Source organism: Amblyomma americanum, chromosome 8 (genome assembly GCF_052857255.1).
Source record: "Amblyomma americanum isolate KBUSLIRL-KWMA chromosome 8, ASM5285725v1, whole genome shotgun sequence".
Taxonomy (NCBI): domain Eukaryota; kingdom Metazoa; phylum Arthropoda; class Arachnida; order Ixodida; family Ixodidae; genus Amblyomma; species Amblyomma americanum.
Genome location: NC_135504.1, coordinates 16,569,638 through 16,590,100, shown reverse-complemented (window position 1 = coordinate 16,590,100; position 20,463 = coordinate 16,569,638). Strand labels below are relative to the sequence as shown.

The 20,463-nt window shown below is 43.5% G+C and overlaps 2 protein-coding genes and 1 long non-coding RNA gene across 3 annotated transcripts; 1 reads left to right on the top strand and 2 right to left on the bottom strand.

Moving 5' to 3' along the window:
• Positions 1 to 5,469: 5,469 nt before the first annotated feature.
• Positions 5,470 to 6,003, bottom strand: LOC144102174 (juvenile hormone acid O-methyltransferase-like). Its single transcript, XM_077635488.1, has one exon. It carries the CDS (start codon positions 6,001 to 6,003, stop codon positions 5,470 to 5,472), a length of 534 nt encoding a protein of 177 aa, XP_077491614.1.
• Positions 6,004 to 7,462: 1,459 nt separating this feature from the next.
• On the top strand, positions 7,463 to 12,758 carry LOC144100094 (juvenile hormone acid O-methyltransferase-like). Its single transcript, XM_077633131.1, has 3 exons — positions 7,463 to 8,192; positions 10,224 to 10,389; positions 12,492 to 12,758. Exons 1-3 carry the CDS (start codon positions 7,647 to 7,649, stop codon positions 12,662 to 12,664), a joined length of 885 nt encoding a protein of 294 aa, XP_077489257.1. The 5' UTR covers positions 7,463 to 7,646; the 3' UTR covers positions 12,665 to 12,758.
• A 2,643-nt stretch (positions 12,759 to 15,401) lies between these two features.
• Positions 15,402 to 19,772, bottom strand: LOC144100986 (uncharacterized). Its single transcript, XR_013307905.1, has 3 exons — positions 19,574 to 19,772; positions 16,789 to 16,881; positions 15,402 to 16,062 (listed from the first exon to the last, which is right to left on the bottom strand). It is a non-coding gene; the product is annotated as an uncharacterized LOC144100986 (long non-coding RNA).
• Positions 19,773 to 20,463: the final 691 nt, after the last annotated feature.

The window sequence follows — 20,463 nt, the reverse complement described above, 5'->3', positions numbered from 1 at the left end:
AATCAACAATGTGCTGCCCAGGTCAGTGCCTCTTCTACAAGGGATCTTCTGAGCTTTAGCTTGCTATGTTGAATCCCCGCTCGTCTATTTTGAGCGGCATTTTATGGTTTACTTGTAAACGCATATAAACTCTTTATCACCACGAAAAAAGCGATTTGGTGGCTTGGTCGCAATGAGATGCTGGGATTTTAAGCTTTTGCAAGCGTGAGTCGGAAAAGGCAGCAAGGCTAGTATGAGCACTGACGTGGCAGGCAGTAAACCAACTCAAGAAGGCATTGCACCAAACCTGTAATTTGGATGTAAAAGAAGAAAATATAAGAAAGCAGCTAGTATAATATGGTAGAAATTATGCAATGTAGACAGTCTACTTTCCTTTTGCATATTACTCGAATTGATTGCATTCCCAATAAAAACTTGTTTGCGAGCTTTTGAAAGAGGCCAACAATTTCCTATACCGAGTTTAACTGAAACTGGATTATCTAGGGTACATTTGAGGTTTTTACGAAGCTGTGGCTTGTGGCACCAAGTTTAGTTTTCATTTATAGGCTATCGCTAGAGCAATGTTCCCCCAATTACACAGCTTTCAGTTGGTAATGCCAATATCCTAACTTCCCATCCAGCAGGAAACGTATTTAGCGGAAGGTAGATAAAGATTGAAAACCGTAGCAGGGTTTGTTTTCGATTGCGAGGCCTTGATTTTGCCTAGCCAACGCGATTAAAACAGCCTGAGATGGTGATAACTAACAGCGTGTGGGTATTAGGATGTACGTGCATTAAGAATGGCGCGCTACGCTAGCAGAAGGCGTCGCGATGCCTCGTCTATTTAATATGCCTCGAAGATGACACCTGAATAAAAATTCGTGCAAAGAGAATCCACCATATTCCACAAGCTAATCAAAATCTACTCTTGCGTGACTTTCGCAGTGTATCTGGAGGGAACTCTAGAAGGCCATGGTACGTGCTGGTCGTGTTAAATTACGATCGAGGACTGCATTAGGAATGAGTGAAAAATTCAAGTGTAAATGTTTCTTTTAAACATATGCTAGCCTTTGCCCACCACACTGTACTTAATTAGGGCGAAATGACAACCCCATGGTTTCTATGTGCCTAGAACGACAGATATTATACGCTGCTTGCATTAAACAAATTGTTGAAGCTCTTCTGGGGACTACAATAGAGTGCTCGGAAGCTCTGCTCCGAAACACACTTGTTCATGACATCGAACCAGAGGCCACTGAAGTGCAAGTGTTGATCAATAACGTACGCAGACTGCAAGAGACAATTGTTTTATATCTATAGAGTTCTGCGAAATCCGGAACTGTTTTCAAGGAGCCGAAGGTTCGTCCTTAGGTAAACAATCTTTCTTTTTTTAATCAGTACCTTCGGTGTAGTAAATTGGTCTATAAATTCGCCATTTTATTTAAATACAATTTCTTTCATCCTGCACTTCTAACCTTATGTCACCTGTATTTTTTTTAGCCCCTAACCTTCCAATCTCTTTTTGATAACTTTTACCGCAAATTATTTCACGTGTTCATTGTTATCTCGAAACACTAGGGCCTCAGGAAGGGTGACTGTGCCTGCATCGATACCCGAGTGGATACCGCCATATTTAAGGTGTTCAATAGTTTCTACACACTTAAACACACTAGGCACATGCGTCATCTTTGTTAAATTTGTTTTTGTAGTTTGAAGTTCTAAGACGTTATGATTTAGCTTCAAAGATTAGGGCATGGCTTCTCCAGTTATCATAGAATGATTCCCTTCTGATCTGTCTTTTCCATTTTTTATATCACCGGCACATGGCGCCGTACGGCGCCCATATGGCGTACTTGAAAGGTATACAGCAGCCTAGTGTTTCCAGTGCAACAATTCCCTTTGCGCACTGAGTTTCGGAAAGCACTTCTTGTATGTGATAATTTAATATCTTGCGTAGTACGCACAGCTCAAATCAATCAAATCGTTATCTTACCCTTACAGAAAATAGGAAACCAAAATTTTTGAATTTTGTCTAAACAGCACCTTGAGCACTTACGCAGACCCGACAGGATGGCCTTGATGGACTGATAGAATGAGCAAATTCGTGGACGGAGAGATGTGAAAAGGCAGCTGTGAAATGAGTCCTGCGATTAAATATTTTAATATTTTTATAGAATGGCAGTTTATTGCCACCTCATTTTCGAATAGCGCATGCGATTTTTATTGAGGAAAGTATGAAGTGCTCGTAAATACCAGAATGCACAGGCCACGCTGAAGTCCAGCAACGACCCATCATTGCTTATTTACATGGGTTGGGAAGAAAACAAAGCGTGTCGCAGCCTTTGGGTCTAGAAATGGGTTCCTAAAAAAGAGAATTCATCACTGAATTGTTCAGTCGAGAGCAAAAGTTTGCGGGATAATTTATTCCTGTGTTGCCTCGCTTGCCAGTAAGCCGATATTTGTTCCGCTGGATGAAACACGCATGTCCCCTCATGCTTCTATGCTTTTCATTCACCTCCTTTGCTTGACCGCGCATAATTAAGCCTTTTTCCGTGAAAACCTGTATCCCGTCAAATTTTGTCCGTGACTACATGCTGGACGTTCGTCCGACGTGGCCACACAAGGGTTTCAAATCCACAAACATGGATGCATGCGCCGAGCAATCTTTTGATCACGTGAAGGTTAGAAGCATCTACTTGAAAGACCGCGAAGACTGTTACATGACTCCATGCTGCTGCTGTCAAGCTAGCACTGAGCAGCGCCAGGGTACGGTGGTGCAGATGCTGATATTTAAATAATATTTTCTTGCTTAACAGAGAAAGTGTCCCGATCTAACTTTCTGAAATAAATCTCATTAGAAAGTTCGTAGTAACGTGACAATTTTGACATTACTAGCGGAAACACTTCATTTTGCAATTTATGGCTCAATTTACAGCAAAAACGACTTTTTACAAGGTTTAGAATGTTATTTTTCAAACGAGTGACGTCCTTTTGATGCCCAAATTATTTGAGCCGTTTCTGAGACTTGGCAGTACGAGAAAATAGAATTGGTAACTGCATTAATAACAAATATTTGTCCAAACAGTTCAAATTTCTGTGAATGAACACATTTTTCTATATATCTATTTATATAGAAATGAACTAAATTCTCGTCAGGCTGCACTACTTGGAGGAGCAAGTGTCTTCCAATTTATCTGAAGAAATCTTGCCGATGCGTTAAAAAAATCTACTTTTCATTTATGTTTTATTGCACTATGTTTTCCTACCAACTGCGAAGTGGTGCTGGCGCCCACAGCTCTAAAATTTTGTTTTCTCCGAGCAGGATCATGGAGAGTATTTTCCACAATGACACGATAAACGAGAATTAGTTTCAAAGAATTTTGATGCCGTTGAATGCAACGTATAGGTTATTTGGCGTGAAATGACAATCGTATGAGTGCATGCGGTGATGAAATATAATGCTGGCCCAGCAGAATTTCATTTTTTTCTTTACTCGCATACTTCTTCGTTAGTTTTAAAACCGCACTGAAAAGCGAGGATTGTTCCATAACCTCCGTTAATAGCTGCGAAACATAGCCGCCGGTATCTAACGAACGAGTTTTAAGAATTTTTTCCAGATGCTCGAACGTGACCTCGCGTGGAGGCTTTAGAGAATCATCCTCATTGCATATCCGCTGCTCGACGGCACTGCATTGCTCTCAAGTTGACGTGATAAGTCTCTCCTCAGTGCCGGGACATCACATGCGGGTACTCGCTTGGACCACTCAAAACAGCCGAATATATGGAATCTGAAACGAATCAAAAGCATTTTTTTTACATTCTGTACTGACGACCCAGACCCGCGTAGACCTCGGGACTAGTTTGGCGGGAAAGAACTACAGGTTTTTTTTTTTTGTAATTGACAATTTCTAAAAGTCACCCACAAGTGTTTCGTTGTGAAGCCTTCCGCTATTAGTAGAAATACACACTGCATCATTGGTGCGTTGGCCACGGCATCGTCATGGTGGATTCATAATTGTCGCAATGTGTACATTTACATTTAAATAAATAAATACCCCGCCGCGGTGGCTCAGTGGTTAGGGCGCTCGGCTACTGATCCGGAGTTCCCGGGTTCGAACCCGACCGCGGCGGCTGCGTTTTTATGGAGGCAAAACGCTAAGGCGCCCGTGCGCTGTGCGATGTCAGTGCCCGTTAAAGATCCCCAGGCGGTCGAAATTATTCCGGAGCCCTCCACTACGACACTTCTTTCTACCTTTCTTCTTTCACTCCCTCCTTTATCCCTTCCCTTACGGCGCGGTTCAGGTGTCCGCCGATATATGAGACAGATACTGCGCCATTTACTTTTCCCCAAAACCAATTATTAATTATTATTATTATTAATAATAAATAAAGAAAGAGTTAAACAATTGATCCAGCGCTATATTATTCAGGCACTCCTAATAAAAATGATGCTTGTCCGGTGGAAAACTTACGGTGGAACGTTGAATGACCATCGGAAAATGAGCAGCCGCTTAAAAACATTAAAAGAAGTATTGTACTCCGACCTGAACAGGCAGCAGATGTTCGCTGTATTAGCAAACAATGCTTCTTGCTTATTTCGCTGGACCAGTGTGGTCCTGCCTTGCATCTTAGAGGAACCAGGCATTGCTGGACTTTTCCGTATGATTGCATTCACGTAAAATGCAAAATAAGTTTCTGTGGATGCCTTAAATGTTACAACTGGTAATATCTTTGCCTTAATGTCACTGTAACTCCTGGTAAAGTGGCATTAAAAAGTGACTTACCAACGCATGCTTCCGCCGTGGGTAACAACCATTTTGTTTCGTAGACGCGACATGCGACACATGCCAGTCCTGCTTTTGCGACCATTGCTCGCATTCTGGATTCGGTCTTACCGAGGTCGATGTCGAAGTTGAACCTGAATTGTTCGGAGTACAAATTTCTTGGATCCTGCGTGAAAGCCGAATGATTCGGTTAGTCAGTAAATGACAGTGCGGTTGAAATATACGTGTTTGTCTCAAGAAATAACGCAATCAACTGGGTCCTGGAATGGGGAGCCAACCACGGGAGTTCTGCAACACTTTTTAGAGCACATAAGGTTTACTCTCCCTCGATGTAGGAACCAAAGCGGGTTTGTTATGAGAACAGCACATTGCGGTGTCTTTTTTTTTTTAGAAAAGAAAATGTACTTTCGATATCACAAAAAAATAACAAAAAGTTTTTTGTTTCATTTTAGCCGTCTTCGTTCCTTTAAGGTGTTTTTTATTTTTCTCGTCGAAATTCGGGGCAACCTTTGTGTGAAGGTGCTATCAAGAGAAAGCTACAGTTAGCAACCTATAATAAACAGTCAGTATTTCACTAATCAATCATAAAAAAACTGCTAGTTTGATCCCATTGCTCCAAACTACGTCTTTATAATGCATACAGCTGGGCTTAAGAAACTGCCTTTAATTCACGCAAACGGACTGGTATACTCTGTACTCACGGGTATCATTCCTCGCCAACGGTCCATGAGATGAACTTTGAGCCATGCGTGGGCAGGAGAGCAGCCAGTGCACTGACAATCAAGCACTCTCCAGACCCTGCAGTAAGTAGCTCGGCCAAGTCCCTGTAAGCCCTCGGCTCATCCTTCATGTAGTGAAAGCAAAGAAAAGAATAAACACGGTCGAAGCGGCCATACTTGACGATCAGCTCCTGGACATCTTGGTCACCAAAGTTGAAGACGTTGAACGTTACATTCTCATGGCTTGAATTCGCTTTCGCAAATTCGACCATTAAGGACGACCTGTCCAGGCCAACTATCCGCTTGCAAGGCAACGCGCGAGGAACAAGCTTGTCCCTAGTGAAGGTTCCTGGTCCGCAGCCGATGTCCAGATGTTGGTGACCTTCCCTTGGCGTTTGGCAGAAGCTAACTCGTTTGAGGGCGTCGGTATTCTCCTTCGCCGCAAGGTGCTCCAAAAGGCGGTACTTAGCGTCGATGAAATCGCGGGAGTAACATGGTGTCAAGCTTTGTTGGGAGGACATTTTCGATTGCGGCGTAGAGTTATGAAGTTAATAGGACGGTTGGAGCTTCGGGTACTAAATGTTGCTACCGGAGCTGTTTGAGAAAACCACTCAGCCACTGCGGCGGTTTATATATTTCCATTCGCTGAGCTGCGCTGGTTTCTGCGCTTATTTGTTCATTACTTTGAAATTTAAGCGCCAGAGCAAGGTGGGGTTCCTATCCTGAATTAAACAGCCCGATGAGGTGTGCCTGAAGAACACAAGACAAGCTTTCTGTTCTAGCTGACCTGCAGGAAGAAATATTTTCTGCCGAACAGTTGAACGATGAAAAGCTGCAGTACTTTTTTATACTTCTCCTATGTCTGAACGAAGCAAACTTTTGCCTATATCCACTCATGAAAGGACTATTTTTTCCAGATTATGCTGATCAACTCATCTTTTTAGAATCGCGAAAGGTAAAATGATGGCTTATAATGTATATATTTAGGTTTTAAAACCACTTACACCCTTTGTGCTTGGCGTATAGCAACCTTCGCGTCAGCTTCCTTCCAGAACCCAAACATTTTCTCCAAATATTAACCTTTTATAACGCGCGACAAACTTAAACACATTAAAAACTGAAACAAAAACACACGTTTTTGACAGCTACGCTAATCACTATTCCCTCGACAACTCGTATTTTTTAATGCTTTCTAGTGTTTTGCGCCAGAACTTCATACAATACAAAAACAATATTCAGCTTAAGCATGTACAGTCGCGAGTAAAAAAAGATTAGCACTAGTGACATGCCGCAGGAGCGGCAGATAGCAACGCTCGGCGCCACGGTAACGAACACGCCGATAACAAAAGTGGCAGGTGTGTTCGCAAAGCACGGCGCCAAGTCGGCCACGCGGTGCGATTTTCACCACTCCGGTGACGTCATTGTACTAATCTTTTTTACTTGCGGCTGTACTTGCCTCAAAAAGAAAACAATCCTAAGAGAGCGTACAAGTTTTGTATCTTGAAGAAAAAAAAATCAAGAGGCAACGCCTAGAAAGAATGGAAATGGCATCGCCTATTATTACACGATATAAAGCCGAAAATACCTAAAATGTCTTCACATGTTTCAGGTGGACGTGAGTATAGGCCCCTTTTGCCGATTTCGAGCGCTGTTTTGCAGTGTAAACATTGTAAGCTTATCTGAACCGTTCGACCATGGGCTAACCTATCCGCACGCATATCTATTCGCGAAAGCAAAGGACCTATGAATTACTTAACTAGAATTTCAGCTCCGTGTAACTGCTCTCTATGGTTGCTTTACTGATAGGCACAACGAAAAACTGGCGCGAAAGCGCTAACGAATGACAGGGACTTCCTACATCAAATCAGACCGCATCAGCGAGTGACGCACAGAGATATGATGATCCTCTTATCAGGCAAACACTTCATTCTGCGCTTATCTTGGTTGACTCCTGCACTTGACGACGCCTATACCCGCACTGACATGCGGCCTGAAGCTGCCGACGGCGTCGCTTTTTTGGGGTAGAGTCTTCTACGAGTGGCAGGCTGTATCAGCGCGTTGGCAAATAAAAAAATAAAAGAAAGGTACTTCACCTTACTTCCATTTCTGATTCTTGCAATTCGGTACCTTTGAAGCAGTAGCTAAATCCTCACCGCCACCAGCCATGCCGTCTTCACCGAAGTTGAGCACTGATCAATCTAAGAACCCGGGCGTTGACTTGAGCGCTTACGCTAGCGTTGAGTCGTACCCGAGTCAGGAAGACCTCAACGCTTGGGGCCGGATCCGCTTTACGAAGGCGTCTCGAAGACATGACCAGCACCTCGACGTCGGCTGCGGACTGGGGGCGTTCACGCGGAAACACTTGCTCCCTTACTCGAGGCCCTGCAGAAGACTGGTCGCCGTGGACAGTTGCCGCAAAGTGATCGAATACGCTCGCGAGCACTCGTGGCACCCGGACTTAACCTACGATGTAATGGACATTGAGAAAGGCGACGACGTGGCTCGGCTGCTGGAGACGTACGGCAAGTTCGACCGCGTCTATTCGTTCATGTGCTTCCATTTTGTGAAGGACCAGGTGGCGGCGTACAAGAATGTGGGTAAGCTCCTGGCGGATGACGGAGAATGCGTGGTGGTGTCTTGCATCGCCACCGCGCTCACGGATATTTGGCTCCAGGTGCACCAGACTAAGAAGTGGAAAGCATTTGTTCCGGTGAGTTCCTGAAGGCAACGTGTGCATAATTCTCTTGAAAAAGAGAATAGCTAGGGTATAGAATATATGCCAACAAGGGCGGCGAATGTAGAGTCTGTGTCAAAACTATACAGACCAAGTGGTCTGCTTCTGAACCCTGCAGCGTGGCTCCTCTTGCATACCCAGGGACGCTTAAGTCCTCAATCCTCCCATTCTTAGGACAGTCAAATGTACTTAAGAGCCATGCTGCCCGGCTTGGGCACAAACCTTTTGTGCTGTTTATTTTTGACACAGACTGTACTTTGGTATGAACGGTCTACGTAGAGAAAGCTTCTTTGTAACCTCCTTGTCTTAGATAAGTGGGTCTGTCTCCACTCTGACAAAAGCGAGCCTACCTGTGGCGGCTTTTTTTTTACCTGAGTAAGTTACCCGCATGCTTATTGGCGTTAACGTTTGATTGTAGTCTAAATCCCTCAATTTCTTCTCCATGACCCTAACGTCACAGGCATTGGCAGTCGTCAGGTACTTGAGTGATTCAAGCCAGGAACTAAATGTTATTGTAGGTGCACTGACCGGTGTGTGTCGCTGAAAACAAATGCTTGCATTCACCTGGTATTCTTGCACGAATGTGATGCACGCTAGGCGGGGTGAGAAATTTACAAAAGTATATATGAGATATAGCTGGTGCACTACGAATGACGGTTTTTGAAGGAGCATTTCAAATGCGAGCTTGAGTGAATAGTATTTTATGGTTGAACTTGTCGGACCACTGAACGCCTACGTGGTGCGGAATCTTAACAATTCGAATAAAATGTTTTGTTTTCGTTGTGGCAAGAAAATTACAGTCCTGGAAGCTTTATGCAAGTTACACCTCGAAAGTAAACACTGCTTAAACGACTAACTCAATGTTTGATACAATTACTGCCATTTTATTGCTAAAAGTAATCAAGAAACCTATATGAAGGGAAATATATTGCCCCACTGTTTTTCTATGTTCCCCCTCTCATGCTGAGATTTTGAACTCTTAATATGAATGCTATCTGCTGCGCAAAGGTAAGACAGCAAACATTATTATACAGTGACTTACAATGGTACTGACATATTTTATCGGCAACGGACAAAAGAAAGCGGCATAATCTCCTGACCTCCAGGTGAGCTCTTCTGATAACATCCACCCTACCGTTATGCGAGAGTGGGACAGCATGCGACCAACTTCCTTCGGTATGTAATGCGTGCATTTGCTTAATCGCCGTGCGATATTTGCAAGCCGGCATAGTCAGAAGGTAGCGGCAGTAAGGCCAATGTCGCAAATATGAAACAAAAAAATTCCGAACGGTTACCGTAATAGCTTAACACTACTTACACCAGTGAAAATCTGTTTACGGCAGGGACGTCGCCATATTGTCGACGTCCCGATGTTCCGTTCGCTAAGGTGCTAGTGGCTACTAGTAAGGTAGACGCGGCAGTCAGTAACTTGGCAGTTTGGGCATCTTGGTATTGTATGGTAGGATTTAACAACGCACACGTTTCTACTACTAGTGCATTCGTCCTGTGTGCGCTGTTCAGTCCTGCGTCACTGGCTGGCAGCTGCATTCCTTTTACTCCGAAAGCACTATTGCGATGGGTAAACCCGGGCAAGGTCTCGGGATGTTTGTGGGTTTCTTCCAAGTGGAATGAATAAAAATAAATAAAATAAATAGTCGCTGCGGCGTGCACACGCCTCGCGCCACCCTTGGCGTGTTCGGATGTGGTACACGTTCACCCCTTGATAATGTAGAGCCGCATGGAAGGCTTACTGGAGGCCATCGCAGATTTTTTCATAACATGTTTCTGCTGTAGAACAACACTGTATCGCTGCACACCTTTTTCGGTGTTTGTCGACGGGTATGCGAAAACTACGCTTTCTTTTACTCGAAAAGTGGGCTTTTAAATGAACAGTAGTAGCTGCCTTCAATTTTTTTTATTTTATTCAATTAGAGTTTACTGCACTACAAGACTGCCCTGCTGTGCAATTTTTTAGAGAGTTTTTCTCACCTTTCTTATTTTGTTTAGGACCCCAAGAGTATATTTTCTCCTCAATTTCGCTTCAACTGTGTCACTCCAATGGCTCAAATTGAAGAAGAAACGAAGCGGCTTATTCAGGAAGCCGGTCTAGAGTGCATCAGCTGCGAAGTCTACGAGAACTCCTGGACGTTTCCGGACATCGAAACAGTTATACGTAAGCACGGCATGTGCTTTATGTATCTTTTTTTTTTTTTTGGGGGGGGGGGGGGGTAGCAGTAAACGCACCAACGCGTGGGAGGCTGTAGAGCTTGGAAATAGTGAACGCCGTGCAGTTCAGTATTACTGAAGTGGCAGCATTCCAAGAGAATGCAAGCTTAGCAGAGGGCGGCAGAAAGTTAGGTGGGCGGATGCGAATAAGAAGTTTGCGGGGATACGGTGGCCGCAGCTGGCAAAGGACAGGGTTAATTGGAGAGATATATGAGAGGCCCTTGCCCTGCAGTGGGCGTCGTCAGGCTGATGATGATGATCATGATGAGAAGCATTACCGCAAACAATAAACTATGGCAGAGTCGTAAGTTGAAGTAACAAGTTCTGATTTCATCATTCGCAAACTTCGTGAAAAAAACAGCAGGAACTTGCACAGTATCAAAAAGCGCTAGTAAGCCAATACCCGGGTCATGGCAGAAAATTGCAAGAAAGCAAGTCGTTCTTAAAGGAAACAAAGGTATCGAACAAACACCTTAACCACCTGGTCCCGGAACTTACTGAGGCGTCATACGTTAGTAGAATGCTGGGAGTTTGCGTAGGTGCGCACTATGTTTTGCGTGGCTGTGACAGTGAAAGCATTTTCCCGAATTGTTTTTAAAGTATGGCGATGTTCTTTACTTTTTTACTGTTTTTATGCGCATGCATAATTAGGTAAGAACCGCTTGTGTGAAAAGTAATGCTCCCAATAGGTTTGTTTCTAGCTCATGTTTTGTAGCTCGTTGTGGACTGCCAGCGTGTCAAGTCTCTTGACTGTGAGTGGACCTGTCGTCCTCTCGCCGCCGACATTTGGGGCAGTGGCGGACGCTACGAGGGCTTCATCGCACGGCTCAGAGACAAACCCTTTCGGCTCCTATTAAAAGCCCCAATGAGACAAACTATTTGCAAACAAAAGCATTAGGGGTGAAAAGTAAAAAGTAGATATTGCAAGAAGCATTTGAGAAAGACTGTGCAGATTGCATACATGCGTCTTACAAACACAATTGGTTATGAATTTGCAGCACTCATGTTGCCTCCGGTGTTGCGGTCCTTTTGGCACGGCTTTTCGGATATCTGTAAATACCCTTGTTTCGACCACCTGGGGATCTTTAACTTGCGATGTCAGTGCATGTTAAAGATCCCCAGGTGGTCGAAATTATTCCGGAGGCCTCCACTACGGCACCTCTTTCATCATTTCTTCTTTCACTCCCTCCATTATCCCTTCCTTTACGGCGCGGTTCAGGTGTCCAAAGATATATGAGACAGATACTGCGCCATTCCCTCCCCCCCCCCCCCCCCGATAAAAAGCAATTATTATTATTATTACTTGCGAAAGAAAGCTGCTCCGACGCTTACGTTGAAGAATAGATCGTCGAGAGTACAACAGGGATTCGGAGCTGGTTTCGACTGAAATCTGATACGAGTAGGGACTGGGGTTTTCATTCGCATTAGGAAGCGCAAAAAAATTACAGCGATTCATCTTACTTGCGCAACTGAGAAGTCTGTACGCTAACACGTTGCGTTTCGTTTCGCTTTCGGATAGAGGCTAGCGTATCAAGGTCAGGCTCCATGCAAAGATTGACAAAGTCGATGAATGGAGACCCTAGTGATAGTGCACTGTAAAATTTTGAGACCGCTTAATGAGGCGTAATGTCGCATAGCGATATCGATGTGTTCTACATCAATTGCACACGAATGAACGATGATGAAGACGACGGCTTACAATGTACAATGCGAGGGAGTGGCATTTAAACATCAGAGGTGATCGGCCACTGCACGACAGCATAGTCCTCTCGAGCAGTGCCCTGCGAAGCTTATCTGTTCAGCCGCCTCGGGTTCGAAACCCAGGCACAGCGCAGTGGCGAACGTATACAGTATATTTTTCCGGATATACCTGGCTTCAGACACTCAACAGACAACGTTTTTTTTATATTGGAAACTTAAGCGCTGGCGCGCTAAAATATTTCTCCAGAATTTGAAAGAGCCCTGCCAGTGAGGAGCTAAATGTCTCCCAAAGCACAAGTGAGGTGGAGTTTCCTTGATTGTTTCCTTTGCTGCTGCTTTCTCTTCCAGGTTTCTTTTTTACCATATTTGGATCCGAAGACGTGGTGCCTGAGGAGGAGAAGGATGCTTTTCGTGGCGTGTGGCGCACCATCCTCGAGAAGAAGACAGAAGAGAGAGCCGACGGGAGCCGGCAGCTGAAGTTTCTCATCTACGTGGCTCATGCCCGTCATCAGCCGCTGTGAATGTGGAAGATGATCGAACGAGGTCTCGTATAATCATTAATATAACTTCCTGCAGCGTAGTGAGTTGGTGCTGCTCGTGCATTTCAAATAAACGATTTTTATTATTAGTGCACTGTGAACTTTTCATGGGTCTTCTGCTTCAAAGTTTCACTTGCCAGCCTGCCCCATTGTTGATGCTTGACGTACAAGAAATATTTCTCAACAGGTTTACAAAATTCTGCCTTCACTCTCGTAGGTAGAACCACATTTTGTAAAATTATAGCATCCACGCTAAGTAGCTTCCGGAGTCTAGTCGTAGGAAATGCTTAATCCTTCCTCACACATGTTTATTCACCCTTAAAGACATCGAAGTTGTGATATTTTTGCAAAGCTTTTTGACATCATATCTGAGAGGGCATTCTCGTATTTGGGGTAACTAGAAAACTCCATTCCCAAGTAAAGGCTACAGGCTTGTTTTGTGCTGTCCTACGCTGCCTGCATTGTGGTAAGCTTTATTCCCAGTCCTTGCTCTGTCTTGCCTAGCCATTTTAACCTACACTGCGGAAGCAAAGGTAGCGCCTGATGAGTTGTCGAATATAAAGATTGCTTACGTTTCTCTTACTTTAGTCGGCAGTGGCCCTCACGTCAAAGGGAAAGATTCCGGTACTACTCAGACTAATAATCGCGCAACTTCGACTCCAACCCCGCACAAAAATACGCATGATCCACTGTCGAATGGTTCCGGGTCGCCTCGCAGCACCTCGAAGCAAAGCGTGTTTTCGAAGAAGTAAACCTTAAAAATGCAATCTATGGAGGATGTTGCGCACGTTTGCTCATTTGATTCCTTGCGCCGATGTAATTCCAAGAATGGCTCTTAAAAGGATTTATTTTCTGCACAACTGTAGGTTTAGCAGCATCGTAGCCCACCAGTTATGAATTTAGGTTGTGAACCTAATGTTCTATATTCGGGCAAAATAAAATCACTCCAGTAGTACGCGTGATCCCGAGGTAACAACCTTTTCTAGGCTGCACGACTCGCATAAGCAGCCACAACAATGTTAATTTGGCGCCTGCATTAAAGTCTTGCCCTCCTGGCCTTATGCAGTGTTCAAATTTTTGAACCTGATCAGCAAAAATTACCCTTTCCTGCGCCAGAAAAAAAACGGAGAGAAAAGTTAACTTAAATACCTTAAAGGAGTATAGACACTAATTTTGGTGGCATGTTTTTTTCTCTACAATGATGCGGAAGACACTGATACGCATGAATCATTATGTGATATTCGCCAACGACCGCAAAATAATCTATAATCCAATTTTTTCTCGCATGCTCTTTTCGTTTCTGTTTCAGCAGCCGAACGATAGCTGTGACGTCAAAGAGTGCTTTTGAGTCACGTGAGGCATAGAAAGAGGCCCATATAATCGTTGCTACATGGTTTTAATTTATTAAGCCAGCCTTCTTCAATAGTAGCAATGACAACGAATGTGGAAGCAGCGATTATATTGCAGTTGTTTCATGCCTCACATGACCTGTAAGCACACGCTGACGTCAAAGTCCTCATTCGGCTGTTGAAACCGAAACAGCACTAGAAATAAATGCGATTATTATTTATTTAGGTGTCGCAGGAGAATATAAGGTGGTAATCCATGTATAATAATGCCTTACGCGTCATTACAAAAAAGAAAACGCGCACCAAACTTTAGGTGTCGATACTCCTTAAACATCAAACTCATGGAAATACTAAATCTCTGAATAACCGCGAGTAAAACCACCTACAATCTTAAATAATTACACAAACCTTTAAGTAGCGGCCAGTGAATGTACTTCAAGCCACACATTGCTGAATACTAATGCGTCTCTAGTAACACTACGGACGAGGGACGACAATGTTTAGTGCGAATGCATGTAATACGAGTATAATTAGAAAGGAGAAATGGCGGGAACAGCGTGCTCCGTTGTCGGTATTTCTCAGGCGCTTTGAGATGGAGCTAACTTTAGATGAAGCTAGGTGAAATGCTCTTTTTACGCATCCGAACGTGAAGTTCTTCTTGCACTTATTACCGTCTGTCCGTCAATATATTGGTTTGACAAAGTGGCTTTCCGTCAGTGAGTTAAATCGCAAATAATCATTAAAGTTCCTTTTCCAGTCACTAACAGGGGACTACAACATTAACATGTCAGATTTCTTCACTTCCTCGTCAGGCAATAAAACAACACTACGACACTATGACAGCTCTAGCTTAGTGGTTCGATCATTCTCCTGGCATTCGGAAGGTGCGCGGTTCGATCCCCAGTGCCGGCGGGTATCCACCGGTGGTACAATGAGTACAATCTTTCCCTTGGCCTGGTGCGTGTCTTATCTGGAGTGAAATGCTTGTGAAATGGGTCTTAGACCCACCTTCTGTAAAGAAGAAATACCTTGAGTCATGGCGCTCTTCAGCTAAAACTGCCCTTGCGCCGTACAAACCCATCATACCAACCGTCGCAACGACATGATGGAACAATAAAGTTCCGCTCACTTCAAGAAATGATAGTTTTCAATACTCATGTGTCCTGAGAGCTGTAGTTAACAAGAATAGCCTTTCCAACGACGCCGTTACCGAAAAGCCGTTAACATAGCCACAAAATAACCTAAAATAATTTGTTTATATCGTTCTTCCTTCATGTATGCGCATTTGTGCACATGCACCCAACCTGCTATTGCCTTGAATAACACTACAGCATGTGTAAACAAATATACATAAATGAAGCAGTGCCGTGTAATGGTCCAGCTACAATAGTTTATTTATTTCAACAATAAAAACAATGAGCATTTTTCGAAGACAGCAGCTTGTCCTGTTTGACACTCTAGATAGGCAAGTACGTAGGATTGTTGAAATTTCGATAGCATTGTTTTTAAAAAAGCGAACACAGGCAGAGAACTTGGCCGTGACCGTCTTGATTGCAATTATATTTTGTGAAGACAACCATATAGCCAGTTGCGTATCATGCGTTTCTCGCATACAAAGAGGCCACAGAAAGATGGTGGATCGGGTCTTACACTCTCGTGATCGACTTTATGAGGGGTTCTTTTGAACGAACTTTAAGTGAGACTTTAGTGCCTTGCTTACGCAGGGCGACAGGACAGTGTGACGTGAACATTCCTTACTTGGCATCAGCCGTGCACCAAAGCTATCCAAGCAAGCCTAGAAAGATACTGAAATTCGAATCTGGGGATGATAATAGGATGATTTTGTGTGGTCGACTCTAACTGCTGAGCAGAGTTGAAGCAGGTGTATATTTCCTTATCCGGTGTTCCGTGCTCTGAGAGTGCACATGCAGGTGAGTTTGCGGATTCCAATACACCTGCCACTCTGGTAAGGGCCCCGGCGGTAGCAGCGATTCCGGCAGCTTCGGAACGACGGGCAGCCGGCACGGCCCACTGTGAGGAAAATAAAGCGTCAACATTGAAAATGATCGTAGTTATAAACAACGATGACATTTTCAATTCTTAAATAAATTCACGCATTTTAGGACATAAAATGTTCGTGTTTGATCGAGGAGCTAATTAGTCGCTGCACATCGTGTACGTGCAGACGTACTTCAGGTCATTGCTCCATTAAATATAATGAAGCGCGTATAGAAACAAACGAGAACAATTTAAATAATATCAGCTGTCCAATACGAGGTCAGAAATACAGCTCGCACGCTTGGCCCACTGAATGAGCTTTCTTTCACTCTGCAAACGAGTGATTTGGTTATAACTGTTCATGGACCCACACATATTTCAGGTAATTATAAAGAAGCTTTTTGAGTGTATTTATTTCTATCCTAGCACAGGCTTAATACCATATCGAATAAAAGTTTGTTTGGTGCAAAAAGTGCTAACCAAAACAAACAAGCCTTCATAGAAAGCGTCAGGGTCTTGAAACGTGTGAAATCATCGTGAAATGTTAGTTTTAATCTTTTCTTTCTAGCATGAAAGCAACCGAAGGCGTTAATAGTAACATTTCTTTTGTTGGGATCTCGACATTCTGGAAGAGATCTGCCTTGTCGGAAGGCGAATTAGAAAATGACGTGACACTCCGGGTAAAGACTACCGAGGAGAGAACCGACGTTCGAGGTCGACTCAGCACCTTCATAAGGGTGGAACCATATTTGTACTCACGTAGTCTGTACGACGGCTCTGGGCTGGTTGTTACCGTAACTGCTTCGCTTTCCAGGGCGGTTACATCAGCCAAGGTTTCAGAGAAGAGGCAACCTGTTGGGAAAGCAAAATGAGCTTTATACGAGTGTACAATGTTGTTTACTCCCAAAGGTTGTCGACAGAAAGAAAAACTAAGGCACCAAGAAGCGTTTTTTTTTTCAATCTCAAATCATAAGCGCAAAAGATTTGAAAACTATCTACGACACACGACCCGTTAGTGAATTCAAAGTGTTCAGCCAATAGAGACCCCAGTATATATCATGTACTACTTCTGCAGACTGTATCGTCTGATAGGCTTGCTCCATATTCGGTTCTGCTAAATGGCAGGTGACAATTTTGTGAAGCAACACGTCGGATCTGGTGTAGTTTCTTGGATTTTTCGTCGTTACGATGAAACACTGAAAGCTGAGAGCTGCGCAAATCAATAATAATAATAATAATAATTGGTTTTGAACCGCGCCGTAAGGGAAGGGATAAAGGAGGGAGTGAAAGAAGAAAGGAAGAAGAGGTGCCGTAGTGGAGGGCTCCGGAATAATTTCGACCACATGGGGATCTTTAACGTGCACTGACATCGCACAGTACACGGGCGCCTTAGCGTTTTTCCTCTATAAAAACGCAGCCGCCTTTTTATGGAGGAAAAACGCTAAGGCGCCCGTGTGTGGTCGAATTCACTTCTAGAAATCGCTGTGTTGGTAACTCTTGTGTGTGAAAAGAGATCTAGAAAGCTATAAAAGAAAAGACGTTGGCCTAACGTTACTTGACCACTTTAAATGATGAGACCAATGGATAGGAGCTGCAACAAGTTTGTGGCATCTAAATGCGCACGTTAAGTCCGTATTGACTCCTTCTTGCCCTGTCGACTAGAAGTGCTGCCACAGTAGTACATCATCTAATTGCTTTATATAGCATCGAGGGGTCATAGTTAAACTATCTTTTCCTGCGATAAAGTGTGGTGTTAAGCGAACCCGAGCCCGCGCTCGGGACCAAGTGTGCAGCAAACGTATCAACAATGACTTTCTCAAAATGGCTCACTTTAAAGTGTCAGACTTTACAAGAAACATCGCTTTGCCCCAAATAGAGCAGCAAAGTTGCGTCGGCAAGAGAAAGGCCCGCGTTCGACACATTTTCCAGGTGGTGTGCGATTGGCGGACGCGACACTTAGACGTGCGCGGAAATTTCTCCCTGCTAAGTGCTTTTCTTGTGCAAGAACGTCAAGTGACTCGACCCCGTCAGTAGTCGATAACGGTATCAGAAGAGTCGCGCTGCGTCATCAGCGGACCCAGCAGCATTGTCGGCAGGTAGTTGCAATCGGCACCGGGGGGAAGCCGTAGCCATATAATACGGAACGTTTTTTTCTAATAATAATAATAATAATAATAATAATAATAATAATAATAATAATAATAATAATAATAATAATAATAATAATAATAATAATAATAATAATAATAATAATAATAATAATAATTGGTTCTTTGGGGGAAAGGAAATGGCGCGATATCTCATATAGCATATTATCCCTCAGCTTTTTCTTGATTGGTAACCTGCATCATCTGATGATTTTATTCATATCTCTGCCCCTTACTCTTCACTGTGGCAAGATGCTTCCGCGTTCTATCTGCTACTGACATTTGATAGTCCGTTCTTTCATGAGCCAAGACATTTTGTGAGACTCAAAGGTATTTCTAAAAGTAGAACTCGCCATCTATTCTTGTTGAAAAAAAGTTTTACGACAAGGTTGCAATGGCGCAAAAGACGCCGGACGAAGCATTCGCTGTTTTGTCTTGTTCTTTTCTTTGTCTTTCTTCTTTTGCTCTCTTTCAATCATGCCTAGTTGCAAAAAATTCTCCGAACTTTGCCTGCTATGCCAATTAAGGGGGTATGATTGTACTAAAATTCTTTTTCTTATTTGTAAACATATCTTGCTGAAACATAGCATGCAGGTATATCATAGGATGCTGATTTTGAATATGCATTAAGATTTAAAATATCTCACTTGGAAAGAAATAGATGAAAAATTAACTTATCCTAATTATGTAATTTCTTGCCGGCCTTTGTATTAATCTATCAGTTAAAGAAAGATTTTTTAAGAATAAGCAGACATTTTCAGAGGTATACAGCACATCCTAAAGCTAATAAAATGGCTATAAATTCCCTTTTTTGATGTTAAATGAATAAAAAAAGTTGGAAAGAAAAGCAATGAATGAAAATGAAAACGAGGCGAAAAATTTTTCGGAATCTGCAAGCGAATGACAAACAGGGTTGAATAATGTTCTTGACGTCATACTCTAATTGGGTTAATTTAACGGCGAAACTTTAAAAGAATCTGGGCTGAAACAAGACTCTGCGCGAGAGAAAAATCTGGCACGAAATATGAAAATACAGAATAATACTTGTCTTTTGCCTACATGCACCTGAAAAAAGTACGGGAGTTTCATTCTCAGTGCTTGACGTATGTGTCACGGTTGCTCCAGAGAAACCACAAACTTTGTAACTTCGTACGAGTTTAACAATCAACTCACATTGACTTAATGATTTATTAAACCTCCAAAATTCAGTGTGGCACATAAGTTTACCCCTGACTTACGAAACGCTACATTTTAATAGCTTATCTAATACTGTTTAGTGCTGATTCCCTTGAGTGAGAAAAAGCACGTTTGCACTCTGACTTTAACTACCCCAATTCACTCATGATGGTTCACTGAAAGCGAACTGTTAAAAAGTAATGCCAAAGCACCGTATTCACCTAACAGCGCCAGCAGCAGGAAAGTAATCCACAGCGTCTTCATTTTGAGTCGTCACACACCTCAATCAAAGGCAGCGATATTTGCGGAACCACCTTCAGGAGCGCGACTTCTTTCCGACCTGGAAGCGCGACGACATAGCGCGAGCTTCACGAGTAACAAAGTCCGACTGTCCCAGCATTGCCTCACATCGCGCCTCTTACGCGTTTCGGGTAAGAGCACAAAACACCGGTAGACAACCTTGGCGTCCCTTTCTGCGCGGTTTCTTACGCGCCTCTTGAGCAGCACTTGTCAAGAGGTGGGTGCTCCCGTGGGGGATAAGATAGGAAGCACCCACGACTGATAGGGAAGAACTCGTGTCGCGATCTTTTCCGGCGAAACGGGTCAGCTCTCCGCTCTTGGCTGCTGTTTGCCGTGCATGATGGAACCAGAAGACGTTGCGATAGGTTGTTGTTGCCGTTGTCGTCTTCGTGAAGGAATATGCGCGCTAAAGGAATCTTTCCATAAGCGTTCACATTTTCAATGGTTACAAGATATATTATGCATCACGCCCTATTTTAATAGAATGAACATCTACAAATAAGGCGCCCGTGTGCTGTGCGATGTCAGTGCACGTTAAAGATCCTCAAGTGGCCGAAATTATTCCGGAGCCCTCCACTACGGCACCTCTCTCTTCCTTACTTCTTTCACTCCCTCCTTTATCCCTTCCCTTACGGTGCGGTTAGGGTGTCCACTGAGATAAGTGAGATAGTTACTGCGCCATTTCCTTTCCTTAAAACCAATTTTCATTTTTTTTCAAGTTATTACATTTAGCCAAACTATCTGTGCCAATCTCTTGGCTCATAAAAGGTTACGCCAATCGCTTAGTGAAACGGCTGGCTGTCGATTCCTA

What these genes read in the sequence shown, in the direction of transcription:
- LOC144102174 (XM_077635488.1), bottom strand. Translation starts at nt 6,003, where the DNA reads ATGTCCTCCCAACAAAGCTTGACACCATGTTACTCCCGCGATTTCATC.
- LOC144100094 (XM_077633131.1), top strand. Translation starts at nt 7,647, where the DNA reads ATGCCGTCTTCACCGAAGTTGAGCACTGATCAATCTAAGAACCCGGGC. An exon ending in AGTGGAAAGCATTTGTTCCG is followed by an intron (nt 8,193 to 10,223) that starts GTGAGTTCCTGA and finishes TATTTTGTTTAG; the next exon opens with GACCCCAAGAGTATATTTTC. An exon ending in GGACATCGAAACAGTTATAC is followed by an intron (nt 10,390 to 12,491) that starts GTAAGCACGGCA and finishes TTTCTCTTCCAG; the next exon opens with GTTTCTTTTTTACCATATTT.